The sequence below is a fragment of the Perna viridis genome, chromosome 4, assembly GCF_037379345.1.
Source record: "Perna viridis isolate PV_CMFRI_1.1 ecotype Kerala chromosome 4, ASM3737934v1, whole genome shotgun sequence".
NCBI classification, from domain to species: Eukaryota; Metazoa; Mollusca; class Bivalvia; order Mytilida; family Mytilidae; genus Perna; species Perna viridis.
Window position 1 is genome coordinate 38,384,599 of NC_142448.1, and position 17,858 is coordinate 38,402,456.

At 32.4% G+C, this 17,858-nt stretch overlaps 1 protein-coding gene across 5 annotated transcripts; it reads left to right on the plus strand.

Annotated features, from left to right (window-relative positions):
- The first annotated feature begins 4,949 nt into the window (after window positions 1-4,949).
- Window positions 4,950-15,315, plus strand: LOC148620004 (uncharacterized). Of its 5 annotated transcripts, XR_015921687.1 has the most exons (6): window positions 4,951-5,199; window positions 6,597-6,916; window positions 9,614-9,866; window positions 10,378-10,431; window positions 11,787-12,425; window positions 12,805-12,893. XR_015921687.1 is itself a non-coding variant. In XM_088580484.1 (5 exons), the coding sequence occupies exons 2-5, from the start codon at window positions 6,734-6,736 to the stop codon at window positions 11,476-11,478; spliced, it is 555 nt and encodes a 184-aa protein (XP_088436610.1). In that variant the 5' UTR covers window positions 4,950-5,199; window positions 6,597-6,733; the 3' UTR covers window positions 11,479-11,780. The 5 variants fall into 5 exon arrangements, 4 of the variants coding, with proteins under 4 accessions (XP_088436610.1, XP_088436613.1, XP_088436609.1 ...); XM_088580484.1 differs by lacking the exons at window positions 11,787-12,425; window positions 12,805-12,893 and adding an exon at window positions 11,414-11,780 and having other exon boundaries at window positions 4,950-5,199; XM_088580487.1 differs by lacking the exons at window positions 11,787-12,425; window positions 12,805-12,893 and adding an exon at window positions 13,290-15,315.
- The last annotated feature ends 2,543 nt before the right edge of the window (window positions 15,316-17,858 follow it).

Below are 17,858 nucleotides of genomic sequence, written 5' to 3' on the forward strand. Positions count from 1 at the left end.
TCCACTGCTTTCATGGACAGATTCCTAACAAAATTTGAGACTCAAATACATATACATACAGACCAAAAAAGAAATTTCCAATCGGATATCTGTTCAATACTAGATATTGATAAATCAAAGACTTCAAGATTTAGACCACAATCTAATGGTGGAGTAGAAAAATTCAGCAACATTTTAGCCATTATGTTGACAATGTAATGCAAGAAAAATCAGGATCAATGGGATTGAAATCTTCTGCAGATCATGAAGGCTTATCTATCACGTTTCTGTTCAAGTTCCAACAGAAAGGACACCTAATTGTTTAGTGTTTCGTCTCCCTCTGCAAGCCGTCATATAAAAATCCACAAAGGATACCTATTCTCTGGACATGCTCAGCATTACATCAGTCAGCTGAAAAACATATTGGAGCAAAGTTATCAAGTTGTTAGGAAATCACCGAATCAAGCTGCTTCTTACCAAAAGGAGATAAGATTTAAAGTTAAGAAAAATTCTTTAAAACAGGACAAGCAGAATGAATCTATGACCGAGTAGGAAAATTGAGTAATTCCCAAAACTGACTTCAAAATAGAAAAAAAAATCTTACATTGTAGGGAAAAAGATAGAAGATGTTACATACAAAAGGACAGAAAAGCAACAATCATCATTTTACCATATAGATCGTATTGCTTTGTACAGCGAGAGAAACTTACCGACATAGGCAATGCGATTTACAGAGGCTTTTACAAAGGAGCAAAATTCCTGAAGAGGAGGATTCATGAAACGAAGATTAATGCCTTTGTTTATCATGCTATTTAATATATTCTTGTTTGAAGATGGATCTATCGGCAGATTTTAGTAGGTGGTCTGGCCAACCACGAAGCTTTATCTACCTTTTATTTTGAAGACTTCTGCAGAGGCCGGTCATTGGAGGATTCAATAATCTTGAAATAACATGTTTTGCATGATTTTTGGATTTTTAAGTCATGGATGTAGGCTTCCGCATGGTAAGAGTGGTCATATACATGTAATTGGTCCGGGGGTAGATTTTTCAGTAACATATAGGAGCACAGAAGTAAAAAGGACTTTATTGTCATTGTCACTTCTGCTTTTTCCTTAAAGTGTGGGCTTTGTCCAAATACATTTGACCAGCCTGTGGACCTGAAGGCACATATCACTGAGAAGCATAAAGTTGGCAAAGTTATTTATCCCTGGTGTCCGGAAAAGAGAGAATCTTTCAACAGGATAAATGAAATAAAGAGACATTGTAATAGGAAACATCTTAATATGGATGGTGAATTAAAAGAAGTAGTCTTCTTTTATGAAGTAAATGGGTTGCAGTCTTGCCACATAACTATGTTAGGGTAGTGAAGCCTTCAGATGGGAAGTACATTATGACAGTTGGGACAAAGACAGTCTTAAGTTCATGGCAAGAGAGGAGAGGAAGCAATAAAAAGTCACTTGAGTACTGAGAAGCTGAGTGGAAAAGGATCCAAGGATTTATACCAAAGAACAAAAAAAAAAAAAAGTACGCCCTTATTCCAGAAGGGAAGGGAGAAGACAAGTCTCATGAAAGTTTATTGATAAACAGCTTATTGCTCATATCAACCGATAATATTGGATATTTGAAAGAACCAAGACATTTTGGCTTAGGGCTGAATTTTGGAAGATAGAAAAGCAATTGAAAACCTGCTGAGGAGGATGACAAATGCAAGAGGGGAAGAAATACCTACTCAGATTTTCCAAGTAAAATAGGAAAAGAAGCTAAATATATACCATTGGTCAAATTACCAGTGTCCTTGGGGTGACTGACAAATATATAAAAGATGTTTGTGAGGGAGAATTCAAAGCAGGGAATATAAATGAGAAGGAAACAGAAGAAGAAGTGGCTAAGTGAATCGAAAAGTTGGAAAAATCAATGTTTAGAGTACCAGAGAAAGATACAACCATGGAAGCAGACCAGCAACAACAGGGGGTGTTTAAACAGAATGAGGCAACTGAAACATCTAAACTGGGAGATGACCAAGAATATTAAATTATACTCAACAGAAGACCAGCCAGACACACCACAGGAAACAGAATATACAGGAACAAAATATTAAGGAAAAGGAGAGGGAAGGAATAGAGCCGAGAAAAAAAGCAGACAGGCTACTAAAGAGAGGAGGAATGTCTTTGTTCTCACCCGGAAGGAGACAGTGGACTTCAGGTCAAGTGATTATATCCACTGTATCAACTGTCATGACCTGGCCTCATGTAGTGTGACAGATCTTAACCCAAACAAGGACATGGGTCTTTATCAGGAACATCAAGGTGCTAATCAAAATCCATAATGGACAAATTACTATGGATGAAGCAGACCTTATAGACAAAAAAATGGAGAACATTCCACTAGGACTTCGACATAGGACCAAACAGACGCCAACTGTTAAGACCCGACAGATATATGAACATTTATATACAGAACAAGTTAACCCCCGTGTAACCCCCCCCCCCAACTCATCAACCAAAATATGATTTTCAGGTACCTTTATATTTACCATTTACGAATCGTTTTGAAGCAAATATTTTACTGTAGCATTTTTTGTATTTTTGGCTACATTTTATACCTCGTTTAGGCAAACATATATTTTTTTTTAAAAGTTTTTTGGTTCTACGTACTTCTTCTTTCTACCAAACGAAATAAACTGACATATGTATATATCATCATGTTTCAGCGTTACTATAGTACAAAGAAAATTGCAGTAACACTTAGGGTTTCAGGGTAAAATGAAAAATATTGTACCCCTACCCTGCCGAAAAATCGCTAATATTGACACAGTTTTCAATGGCAAAGCCCCAACATATTTATGCTTCAGTAAAAATGACTTGTTTTTGGTATTTTTCTGTTTATTATTATCATAAGTTATACATCTGTGGTTCTTTTGATAAATTTTGCGATTTTCGTAGTCAGAATTTATCAAAAAAAGCAAAAAATAAAATTTTCTATTTCTCGATCAAAAGTCACATAAATTCGACTCTCCAACTTATTACTCAACTAAAACGTCTCAAATGTGGTATCATTTGATAGTTAATTTAAATGTCAACATATATAAACCACGAAAATCTATATTTCAAGAAAACATTTCTAAACAAACATGTTAAATATATTACCCCTACCTCTAAAAAACTGGTCTCAGTATCAAAAAGAATTCTCATTCACAGCAAACCGACACATAAAATCTCATATTTTAGGCATTCATAATTCAGATAACGATGTTTTCAACGTATTTAATAAATTAAAGCGCTTAGATTTTCTTTTGGGATATCAATTACGTGAAAGGGGAATTTTCAGAATTTCAGAATTTCTTCTATTTCACCCGTAAATTCTCCTTTTTAGTATACCGTAGTTTAAACAAGCTTTTGTGTGATACAATAAATAAGTATTTAGTATAAGCTTCAAAATGAACTCAAGTAATAAATATTTGAACTTTTTAAAGTCAAGTAAGGCGAAGAACTGCCACCCCTACCCATGTAAAATTACCTCAACATGAACCCAAATGTTGTTTTTTTTTTATATATAACTGTGTACAATAGAATGTCGGGTACCATTGTTTTAATAATCTATTTATCCATTATAACTTCTCATTTCAGGAGCGTTTTTTTTATTATTTTTAATGTGACAAAAATAAAAGGGGAATTTTCGGAATTTCATATTTTCTTCAATTTCACCTATAATTGTTTTTTTATTCGAATAGCGTACCTCAAACAACCTTTTGTATATTCAAATACAATTGAATAGTGTCTTAGTTTCACAATGAGCCAGAGATTGCAATATTTCAACTTTTCCAACACCAGTTAGGTGAAAAATTATCACCCCACCCATAAAAAGAATGCCTGAACATGAACCAAAATGTTAATTTTTATCATATAATCTTTAATTTTATGGGAAAATAATCGTTATTGTCATATTGAAACTGAAAAATACGCGCCTTAAATGAGCAGGTATGTTGAATACATTGATAGTTAAAATAATAGTACTCAACATGTCTAGAGTACACCGCTTATATGCCAAAAATTAACATTTAAGTTTACGCTGAGGCATTTTTTTTTCATGGGTATCACACAAAAGCTTGATGATATAGAAAAAAAATTCAGAAATTCTGAAAATTCTCATTTTCCGTTTTTAAGGTAGACCAGTTATTTTATGCATTTTTTTTTTACGTTCTGACTACAAAAATCGCAAAAATTGATTCAAAGAAGCCTAGAAGTATACACTTTGATTATACTAAACAGGAAATACCAATAAGCCATTTTTTACTGAATCATTTTAATACCCTAGGGGTTTGACATTGAGAAATATTTCAATTTATGCGATTTGTTGGTAGGTTATGGGTACAGGTTTTTCTTTTTTTCATTTTATCCCCAAACCCTAAGTGTTTTTGCAACTGTTTTGGTGCCATTGTAAATCTGAGACATTAGGCTACACGATGATATATAGCTTTGTTTAGTTTGTTTCTATGTGCTATCCGATGAAGGCTTAGACGCTCGAACAATTGAGTCACAAAAATAGTGGGGAATACATATAGGCTTAAATTAACGAATCCGAAAACATTGTTTAGCGACAAATTGATTCGGTAATGGGGTATAAGGGTACATTAAAATCACCATGAAGTTGTTACAAAGGGTGAGATGCACGGTGGACCCTCCCAGCCCATGCACTTTAATAAAAGTAAAGAATGTTTGCCGCTGTTTGCCACTCGTTTTTGAAAAACATTTCAAATATTGCAAGTGAGGTAGGCGATTAATTGTTGAAGTGGGTCGTAAAAGCCATTAAGATTGCTCAGAGAAGCCTTCGAGTGTTCTAATTTGCATTTTGAGTCGGAATATTACATAGTAAAACATTTATTTCTATAGAAATACAAAAATGAACATCAAGTTAAAGTATGCGTCCTTAATTCATACCATGTACTGCATAAGATATTTAAATGAATATGTGCAGGAAATAATTTAAAATATTTTTAGAGGTGAAAGAATGAATACATGGAATAATATCACGACTTAACAATGATTCAATTACATGTATTTGAATATCAGTCATGCGATATTGACAGTGTCTTATGGAGAGTTTTATGTCGCGTTTAATCAACAAAGAAACTGTGAAAAGGGAAATGTTGTTTGTATACTATTTTGTGAGATTAAGTATCTTCTTTGAAGTATATTTTATAGCTGGATCCGAATTATTAGGTATGCTCTTTAGTAAATTTAACTCACAAACGGACTTTTTTTAATACATGTATGAACAAGAAATGAAACAAGACTTCACATAAAAGATATTATATTGTAATATTTTCGGTCTTCGAGTTATTTTGATAATTTTGTAGTTTAATGTGTTTTTATATAAACGCACAAGACTACAAATAATATCAAAATGACGCGACCATGAAATGGGAAGTAAAACTTTATGTATTTTTGTTTTGATTTTTACCATTTCCTTTCAGAAATTCGAAGTTTTACGATTCTGAAACGTACCTTTGGAGACATTTAATTATAGTTTACTATAAAGTATCGCATGACAGATACAAAATTTGCTTGCAAAAATGTTTTGTTGTTATGGGGAAGCATTTAAATACATATTGGTTATTATTGGTGTTTTCTTAGTTTTTTTTTGTAATACAAGATACATCACAGAAAAACAACATTGCACAAATACATTTGGTGTGATGTTCTTTTTCAAATAATGCTTCATACATTTACATATATGTGTATGTATTTACGTATTACATAGAAACGTTATCGAGGTACATTGGGTACTGAATATAAAGAATAGGGTGTGTAATTCCCGAAATAGCATGAAAATATCAAAATGGATACAAGTTAGAAATTTATTCAAATGAACACAATTACAATACCGCGATGCGTTATTTGAAAGTAAATAATGCGACGTTTTAATGTTAATTAAAAGTTTTACTTCCCGGTCTAATTAAAGAACAACGAATAGAAAGGAATGTTTGCATATTTTTTGTTTTGGTGGTAATTATAAAACTTGTAAAATTTCATTTTGTACATGTATCTTTATGATCAATGCTTTATCTAAAACAAATGCCACGTATGAGATGTTAAAATTCATGCAAAATACGAGTACAATTTTTAAATACTTTATGTATATTTTTTATGGATCAGATAGACATCTTTTTCAGTATCCAGCTCATATTTAGAATATTCTGTAATGGGCTCTGAATTTTTGTAAATTTTTGTGTAAAATATCTAGTAATGCAAAGTGTACAAATGTCTCAATCAATTTTAAGCAGTTTGGTTAAAATTGCAAAGTCTATTCTACTTCTTTTGAAGTTTTTTTTATAATTATTCCGAAATATTAAGCAAGGAAGATTTTGTGGAAAATAAGGCTGGGATAACAAAACAAACAATTCAACGAAAAGGTAAAACGAGACACAACATATTGCAAATTAGAGATACATATAGCAATGAACAACACGAACCACACAAATAAGCTTAAGGAAAACTCCTTTCTAATGTTTATCACAACACTTCAATGCCGATAGCTCTAGATTAAGTCAATGTTTTAGTGTTTTTCATATGAAATATCTGATGTTATAACAAAGGGTAATGACATTTTATTTCAGTTTTTGACCAGATTTGGATAAAAAATGACCCTAACTCTCCTGCTGTCTTTTCATTGAATATATAATGTGAGGAAAAAGACGATATCAATATCACTAATATAAAAATTTTGTATCCAGTACTTAACAGTACTAATTGCATGGAAAACACAATGGTTTGTCATGTCGATAAAATGGAAATAAAAGACATAAAGGAAGTGTGTGACAACAAATCCACATGTACCAGAAAAGTAACTTTCCAAACGGAATGCCAAACATACCAAAATTTAGTATTTTATGAGGCCCACCACCATGAAAGAACTCAAATGGAGAATACAACCCAGGTAGTAATTGTGGTTTGAAGCTGTAGGTAGAATATAGCAATTGGTGAACAATCGAAAAAAAAAACATTGCACCGGGTAACCTTCCATTTCGTTAAATCAAAGCTTAAGAAAGTAAAAAAATCAAAAGGTAATAAATTAAAGAGATCCTTTCATCGGTCCAGGGAGTACCCTATCTTTTACCTTTTTTTCCAAATTGCACATTGCCTATCCGTTCACTTCATCTCGATACCCCTCTAACGGCTTTCCAGATATACCGTAGTGGTTCAATTTATGAAAATATTATTTAGCGCATTAGCGAGACTTAATTTGTCATGAAAAGACATCCAAAAATGCAATTATTTATACTCTATAAGCAATCCCAAGTGTAAGATGATAAAAGGCATCCAAATTGAGAAAGTTAATGATTTATCGCATAAAAATTATTATACCAATTGTGAGTTAAATTATGCTGTTGAAAACAATCGGGCTAATCACATTCCATCGAAAATTCAAAAACAGTAGTACATGTAAGAAACGTCTGTCCTGTTAAAAGTATCGGTTTCTGTTGGAAAATTTAAATACTGAATATAACTTTGTATCTATTGCTGCAATTCAAAGTGTAATATGTTGACCAGTTCCGATAATATCTGTACCGGAGACCTTCTATCTTGCATGAAACGATCGATTACGCCTATAAGAATAAAGTCGTGACTTCTTCCTGCCATAGTATTGTGTCCGGTGTCGCGTCAAGCGAATAAACCGTCAGAGCGATACTGTATGGCGACCGATCTCGTCCCTAGGAAATAATGATAAAATAAAGCAATACGCTCGTTTTCAGAATGTCATGCCGGCGCAGTTGCGCATTTACATTGCAGTTAACAAATATGATGTCAAGTTCACAGTCAAATGACAAACATTCTCACACATTTACTGAGCAACTACAGAACGGACAGTTGCAGCAGTATTACGTTTCGCATAAGAAGTGTTTATTTGCCATCATACTCTAACTTGGCCGTCAGTGACTTGCAAGATAAATGGGCACTCATTTGAATAATGTTTGTTTCTCCACGAGGCTAAATTCCATTGACGACTGGCTAGGCACTGCATTGCAAAGCTGTTGTTTTTTCGCTTTGGAGTACAAAAAGAAATGTAGCAATGGAAACATAAGACAGCTGTGGCGAACCCATGTTATTAATTTTATGAAAAGCGAGCAATGTTTTACTGGTAAATAATCAAGAAGATGGTGTCCCAAATTTAAAATAAATTTCCCATCACGAATTTGAAATTTAAGTCATTTATCATTTCATATTTGGTGATACAAAATTCATCAAGATGTATATAAATTATATTCTTGTTTTTGCGGTGATCCTTCAGAGCCAGAGCCTGGCATTGACAAAATTAAGAGATGATCAAAACAATGGCTTGCGAAATTTTATCAAATTCTTCGGAGAATAATTCAAATTGATACTCAGATATAAACATACTCCGGACATCACGCAACAGTATATCAAATCTGGACGACATTTGAACAACTACTAGCGAAAATCAATCACTTCCAATTACGGCAAGGAATGCATTCCCATATAATATAAACATTTTCAACTACTAGCAAAAGTCATATAAATTATAAAATAAAATAAAACATCCATAACAGTATCACTTTATGTCTCTGTGAATCTCTTAACACCTTATTCGAGTCTCTCCCAAATGAAAACTATCACCCTATTTTCTATTCTCCTCCATTTTTCTTCCGTCCTCCATCGGTCTTCTATCGAGCTAAAATTACCTAATTATAAATTACATATTGACATTTGGCGACCTGTGGAAGTTTATTCGTTTATTGATTGACGTGTGGTGGACGACTATCTCATTGATAATCATACAACATCTCATATTTTTTGTTCTATTTCTAAGTACTTAAATACTGAAATATGACCTACTGATGTATTTTCTTCACATTTTAACTGACATATCAGATTAGAAATCACAAAATTAATTACTGTAAAAATAATAATTTTCAAAAAGACCTTGATAATTGAAACCATGTGCGCAAAAATGATTTTTCATGACAAATTATGAAAATATCAACCTTACGTTATGATGTTCACAACAGTCTTTTTCGAGAGTCGTATTGTTGACTAGTGATTCCATCTAGCTGCCCCAATATGATTAAATTTGCTTGCTTTTTGAGTCGAAATTTCCACAGACAATGCACCCCTTTTTTAATTTGGATACTGAATCGCCGACAAATCCAAATACAAAAGTGTAAGTGGAAATAAGACTACATTATACTCCAAATGACGAAGTCCGACATAAAACGTTTAAATGATGTCGGCAGAAATGATGTTGTAAAAACACAACAATATTTCAAGTACGTCTGTAAAATACTTCAGTAAACGTTTGAGACATATTGTGATTTTTGAAATAAACGGTAAAAAGACGTCAATCAGACGTCAGTAAACAACCTCATTATGATGTGTTTGCAACAAGATTTAACTTCTGAGTACTGCAAAATATCCTAGGAAAAGCATCAAAAGTCAGATTTAACTTCAACGTAATGCCATATCGGTACGTCGACTAGCGAAAGATTTGCTTGAGGGGAACTGCTTAATTTTCTCATGATGTAGCGAGAAAACATCTCAGAATATATACTCTTATCACTGAAATATTCTGAATTTACCTACAGAAGTAATTTGAAAAACTTTTTTGTCATTTTAGAAAAAGCCAATCTGTCAACCAGTAAATCAGTCGAATGGGCAGTGCACAAATGGCAATGCTAGAAATTCAGTCATTACTTTCCATCCAAAAACTGTTGAAACATGTTTAACAAAGAACAAATTTAACCACACTGAAAACTGGAGTGCTATTGATTGCAAGAAAGGATTATTGGACGATATGTTAAACAGATATGAGCAATGCCTGACGATTCCACAACGAATAGAAGTCGATTTTTCATGTATTAAACGTACAGGTACGTACACATTTTATTTTACCCTGCATTTCGTATTCAAAAGAAGTATATATAAATTAGTGTTTAATGGTGCTAATTTGTCAATTTGTCTTTTTCAGAAAATGTGTAAAATATCTAAATTTATATTTCCCCTAATATTGGTCTAAGTATATAATATACATTCTCATTAATATGTTTTAACAATTTCACAATTCACATATATGCTTATATGTCATTTAATGTTTAAGTTATGCAAATCGGTCCTTGGTTTTTAACTTTATTTTGCAACAAAACTTCCAGGAACCAAGCAAAAAATGATACACAAATAATATTACTGAAATTAAAATAAAAGTAAAAATAACGCATTTGGTCAATATGTTTAAATCGATACTAAGATATACAATTTTTGACACATCATTGCTCCTTAATATTTCATCGGTTAATCATATTTTTTATCTTAATTTCCTTTTTTAAATCTGTACATGTTCAATTTGTATTTTTCTGTAAAAATACAGTATTTTGTAATTTACAGTGCCTACTAACCAAGTACATGTATCCACAACAATTGGAAGAGAAACAAATGATGGTAAGTGTAAGTGTTCCATAAAAGCCCGATTGTGAGTTTGATTTCTAATATTATCGGACAGAATGCATGTTTTCCAAAATACTTTTGCGGAAAATACTATTGAAATGCAAAACCGAATGTGTTAACAAGTAATCAAAATAGAATGCTATTCTTTTATCAGCACTTTACAACATTTTAAACCAATAATTCAACACGTGATTTATACTTTTGAAATGTTAACAATTTCTTTGTGTTCGTAGTCATTAAGTCATTAAGTCACATACAAACGGTTTATGTACGTTCAGTTAAATCAATGTCAGAAATGTAATAAATTTTGGCAAGATCCTATTATTTCAGATTTTAAAGGTCATTTGACTTCTAAATATAGTAGGTGCAACAATTTAATACAGCTATCAGACGAAGTAGGGAAATGCTATTTGTATCTATTGAATAAATTGCATGCTTGGTTTAGCCATCGTACCTTTCACTGTTTGTTATTATACTTTCCTTAGAAAAACTGGTTTTTTATTTCTAAAATGTTTGATTTAATAGTTTTAATGACTTTTATTACGAATTTCTCAAAATACCCTATACCTTTACCATTTTCCATTGTCCGCATCGAGGAACCATAAATGCATTATTAATATAAAGGAGATGTAGGTAGCTTATGTATTGTGAACTCATCATGCCCACAACGATGTGTTTTGCTTAGATGTGAAAACAAATTGGATTATTTTTCACTTGTCAAACAAACAAACAAGCACAACATATTACCGGTATTCAAATGCCTGATTATATATTAAACAGAAAGCAGACATAAGATATGTGTTTTTTTTTTATTTTAAATAAAACAATAGTAGAAGGTTATGCAAATAACATTCTTTTTAAAAGTTTGCTTTCGTGGAAAGCTTTTAAACGTTTATTTTGGGTTGATTGTACACTGATTTGGCTTTATTTATTTTTTGTATTAAAAAAGAGACAATTTTGATATTTGCCTTCACAGGAATAGCACAAGGTTTTACTTCGCCCTGTAGAAACAGACAAACACGTGACAGTAATGTTAACTGAAACTCAATCAAAAATTTTATTTGACATTTTTATCATCTAAGTTTTATCTCGATGTAAATATTATGGAAGCATTCCTACTTATGTGCTTGTATTTTAAGTAGTTATAATGGAATAGCAAATCAATAACATCGATATTTCAATCATATTTAAAGCATTTTTGTTTGCAAATATATCGTTTGAATTTTCAGCATTTCGCTGTAGGGCATTGGTTTTCTACCAATATTCACAAACAAAAAACCGTTTGCAGTCATATTAAAGCGAATTAAGTTAAAACTCTATGGTAACATATTTCTGTTCCTACATTTCAGATAATTTTGTACGATTTTGCGTTGTATTGACCGTGAATGTATGAAACCATTAGTCCAAATAACGGAAGCATCGATATGCAAAGGAAGATGGCACACAGAAATCCATCTGCCTTTGATGAAAATATTTGAATGAACACTATGCAAATGCCAATAAAGGGAAATCCATTCACCAATAAATAAATGTTACAGAATCAGTCTATTATTCAATAGTTTGACAATGATGTTGAGACTAATATCAATGACAATCAATGAAAGAAAGCTCGCTAAATGTGCACTTTCAAACAATTTGACTTTGATGTAGTGACACTGATTGGGCAAGAATGTGACATGGACGCGAAGAAAATACTATATTTTTCCTAGTAAAAGCAGACCGATTTCCAAATAAACTTCAAAGAAATATGATTCGATTCAACGGTTAATTATTTCCCCATACATAGATGAGCAAAATCATACGAAAAGCTCCTGTAACCATCTATGACTCAACAGAATCTACTATCTAAACGATCATTTAGATTGTATTTTATAATGTGGGCAATTTGATGTCAGGAATGTTCATTTGAATGGCTATCTGCCAAAAAATATAATCTAAAAAGTCGACATCATTATTTGACCATTTGACTTAAGTTTCGAAAAGTTTGGGTGAGTTGGAACAAAATATGCCACATTTGTGAACTTTTTACGAAATCGATTACTTATTGTACTTTAAAGGCTGGGGATATATCATAACTCTTGTATTACGACTTGAACGAGTTTTTATTGATATGCGATATGGGTGCTCGAAAGGTTTTTTTTTTCAAACAATAAATATGGCAAACTAATCCTGTCAATTTAAATATTCTTTTGAAATATTTCAATATTAATACTTAACAGATAAACGTTGTCATTTTTACAACGATGCCTTTGCTTTCATTTTAAAGAAAAAAATAAATATAAATAACAAATATACTTGACGTATTTACATCCATTTGGTCATTTTTCGTCTTATTTAATGTGTATAAATTCATATTTCGGTTTTTAGAACCTAAAGGAGCTATTATTGCTGGCCTGGTTGGAGGAATGTTGATTCTTACAGTAATAATCTCGGTTATAATCTTTATCTATAGAAGAAAGTAAAATAATCTATAGTCCTAAACAAATGTTTTTTTTTCACGGGCACATTAAAGGTGGAGTACATGCAAACATTATAGCTCACCACGCGAAACGGTTTGAGTTCAACGTTATTGCATGTATCTGAACTTTTCTTAAGGTTCCCAAATATACCAACAAAAAGTCATTTACCGGAAGTAACAAAAATGGTCACAACAGTCATTAATTCCGCCAACAGTGCATGCCTACTCCACATTAATCCTTAAATACACAAAACTTGATATCAATTTATCCTCGTGAGTATATTGTTTGACACATGTGACGTTGTTTCAGATTGGTATGAAAATAAATGTGTAATGTGATAATTTAAAGGACGACAGTTTTTAGAGTTACTAATTGGATTGTGTATTAATATAGGTCGGTATTAAAAAAGGGAAAGCAAAAGACAGATGACAAGTCACTTATTCATGAGAACCCAATGAAAGATTTTATTGTTTGTAATAATGTAGCATATTCTGAAAGCAAAGGTTCAAGACCTCGTGAAAATGATATGGAGAACTGTTACCAAGACAGCTTAATGAAAACAAAAGGCATTTCTACGACTAATCCCCAGTATTTTTCTGAAACCGACGGGTATTGTTTCGCAAAACCAATAACTATGGTAGACAATCATAATCGGAAAACAAACCATTCTGCTCATAAGATTATAAAACATTCAAACAAAACCCCGCTAGATAACAACAGCACAAACAACATCTACCTTGACTTTCCTTCTGAACCGTTCAAACACGAATATCCCGCTGTAGGTATTGAGTCCGACAGCAATCATTACGATGATAGAAGTATTGACACATATGACACAGCCCAAAATCAAGTTCGTCCAAACGCAATAAAAACGGACGACGCAAATCTCAACTACAATCGGGTAGGTGGAACGTATGATACGTCACACCAGCAAAATCGACTCAAACTGACGAATCAAGACAGCAACGTTAATTTATATGACCTCAGAGTAAGCGGGACGTATGATAATTCACAATCACAAACTTTTCCTAATGCGCGAGAAGGGGCAGGTGATGTCAATCTTTATGATTTCAGAATAAGTGGCACATACGACACTTCTCAAAATGTTGTGGGCGATCGTATAAAATATGAAGATGAATCTGCAGATGCTTACGACCATTTCTGCGGACAAAAAGATGATAGAGATTATGACCACGTTACTAAGTGTCGTGATGATATTGGAAAAGATGCAAATATATACGAAGATAACTAAAACATAACTGTTAATTACATGTAGATGCAAATATAACTTTTTTTAATAACTAATCGGTCTGCACTAATCAAACTTCAAGAATGCTGAAATAAAAACGAACTACTTACAATTGGGTAGAAATCAGGTGCAGTCAATATCTTTTTTTTCAGGAAGTGACTTGAACAGATGACATAGTTCGGGACTACACTAAATATCTTCTTTTCCAAGAAGATTATTTTATTTGTAAATTGAATTCTAAACGAATGTCTTATTTTAAGTAGATCAACTTTTAACACGGAACATTATTTCCTGTCATCTTGCAAACTAATACAGATGTATATATTTCCTACGAGCAAATTGTATTTGAAATGATACAAAAACAATTATTTAAATTATTCAATAAGATCTTTTGGCATAAACATATAAATAATATAATTTCAAAAATTAATTATATAAACCCTCTTTCAAAGGGAAACTAATTGGCAGGAAAATGTTTTATAGAAATGAAATGGATTTTTCAGGTTTTATTGTACACAAAACTTTTATGAGTCCCAAATTTACTTTTAAAATATGAAACAATGTAAGACAAGTGATCTTTTTACAAACAGTTTTGCTTTGCAAAACTGCAAAGATTCTCTTACATTAAAAAAATCGTTTATATTTAACCTCATTCTAGTTTGTCGACCTATGAAGTATATTCGTTCAACATGTTAAAGGTCATATTTGAGAACAAAATGTGAAAATCTATTTCCTGAAACTAAAAAGACGCCTTATCTCTGTTTGGGGAAGTCTGTAGGTGAAAACAAACTTTTTGTAAGTGAAATATTACGACACTAGATTTTTTCAATTCAACGACGTAAATTCTGTGTATATAGTAAAATTGGTTATCTTTCTTATACCAAACATGGAATACTTCAATGCGATACATATTTCACAGGCTTGTCTTATAATGAATATTGGGTCTTTACTAAAGCAGGTCCATTTGCATAATCTTGTTCACAACAGTAGAAAGTAAAATAGAAATCAGAGTTTTTTTTTTCTATCGAAATTAAATAAACAAAATAATGTACAAAAAAATTGACATGTTAAGACCATAAAAGTAACTACTAACAATAATTTGAAATCTATCAATGAAATTGGTTTTTATGCATGTAATTTTAACCATTTCAAATATATCAAATGTTTCTAGTTTATCTTATATTTGAATGAACATGTACATTGTTTTGCATATAGCAATGCAAAGTTATAATATGTAATTTTACTTAAAATAAACATAGTATAATCCACAAAATACGTTAATTATGCCTCTCGCTTTCATGCAGTGCAAATCACGACTGGTATATTCATGCTGGAAGAGAGAGGGTTAACGCGCGGTAAAACCTAGATTTAACCCACCATTTCGTTGGAAATGCCTGTACCAAGTCAGGACCATTGCGGTACCAGCTCCTCCGGTGGTGTGTTATCGATTTTGCCAGATTTATTTTGGACTTGACTTGATAATGAATACATTGTAGGATTAGTGTTTGTAGTTTTGTTGGTACCCTTATTTCGTTCGTCCACATGTAATAACAAGTCGTTACTGTGATACAGCGCATGAAGGTTTAAATTAAATGAAATTGAATTATTGTTTTCATGGTTGTGCGAATTCGAATTTTCACAAATGCTCTCGAATCGTTGTATTTGTACTTTCCCATTGCCAAGTCTCCAAATTGTATTGTGTACGACCCAGACGACTCACGAAAGCAATTCATCATACAAAACAAATACGAAACACAATCTGCATCGTTATCATTGAAATATAAATTATATCTATTTCCTTTAAATGCTTTAAATATTAACTAACGTATAACAGTGTTACCTAGAATATTACCAAAGTAACTATAGTATGTCAGAAAAAAAGTTGGCATACAATATATAGTACGTTTTGCATGATTCCCTGCACAATTTATGTGAAACGTTTTAGTTATCGTTTTACATGATAACTGAATATGTTTTACAAAAAAAATTGAAGTCAGAGAGGTATACGTACAGTATATAATTAGTCAGAGATGTGTTTAAATGAAGATGAAATTCACAGCTTGCTATTGAACAACAAAACAATTCTTACAATCTTGTTTACATGTTTTTGACGTAAAGACATCAACTGACAACTGGAAACGACTTGAAAGTCAATCAATAATAGTAAAGAGTGCGCGAGTACTTTACCAACAACCCCAGTTGCAATTTGATAGCACATACCGCTCACTAATTTATTTTTCATGGCAAACGTTTTACGTCATTACGTCGTTACGAGATATTTGTCTATCATCGAAAATGAATCTCTGCGTAATATCCTTCTAAAGGTCCCAAGTACCGTGAACCGCGCTCCATAAATTGGAATTATAACTTTAAAGTTCTTATGGATGCCGTGGAGGACTACGCAAGAAAATGGATAAAACGAAAACAAGAAGACATTGATTCTCTGTCAGAGTGGTTAAAGGCCGTGAGGTCTTTAATTTTGAAACGAATGAAAAATTTAAGAAGGTCAATGAGTGCCAATGTTACATCAGTTTTCAAAGACCCTGATGTAGCAAAAACATTGTTTACTTTACATGACAAATATGTTGTCGTACCAGCAGACAAAGCCTAAAACAACATTGTTTTTGTCTACAAAACATTTTACATCCAATATTTATTGTCAGAGGTAGACGTAGAAAATAATAGCAGTGATATGACCTATACTGCTACCACACTCTCCAAAAAGAAATTGTGGAAAACTATAAATCTGTGCAATCCTCTTTTGGTCTCTCTACCAAGAATGATGATTATGATTTACCGTCTATGTATTGGATTCCTAAACTCCACAAGAATCGATAGAAACAACGTTTCATAGCTGGATCTGCAAAATGGACCAAAAAGTAGTGGTATTAATTCAATGTGGATCCTGGAAAATTCGAAAGATCTTCTGCAGACAGTCAGCGCAAGACTACTTTCAGAATATAATAGCATTAAAAACTATGCTTTTTCGACACTGTATACTTCTACTCCACATACTCAATTAAAATTCCGACTTAAAAACATTATACATCGTTGTTTTTTTTTTTTCAAAAAAAGATGTTACACCTAGATACAAATACATAGTTCTTGGTAAAGATTCCTCATACTTTGTAAGAAATCATTCCAAATCATCTCCAAATATACAAAGGAAGATGTTTACAAAATGCTGGAAATTTTAATCGACAACATATTTGTCCAGTGTGGTGGACGCGTTTTTCAACAAGCCGTCGGCATTCCAATGGGAACAAATTGTGCTCCTCTACTTGCTGACCTACTCCTTCACTCTTATGAGGCTGATTTTATAGCTGATCTGACCCGAAAGAAAGAATATCGTTTAGCTAGATCCTTTAAGCTCTTAATAGTTTTTGCTATATATAGATGACGCATTATCTTTCAACAATCATAATTTTGGGATTTGATACATCGCATCTACCCCAAAGAACTTGGGATAAAGGATACAAGACACTGTGAAATCAGCCTAATATCATGACCTACACTTAGAAATCGATGGTAAATGAAAACTATTGACCAAACTCTGCGACAAACGTGATGACTTTTCATTCAAAATTGTCAACTTTCCTTTCATCTGTGTCAACATCCCTACAACACCTGCGTATGGAGTGATCATATCACAACTCATATGTTATGCCAGAACTTGCCGAGACTACGCAGACTTTTTGTATCGCGCTAGAGCT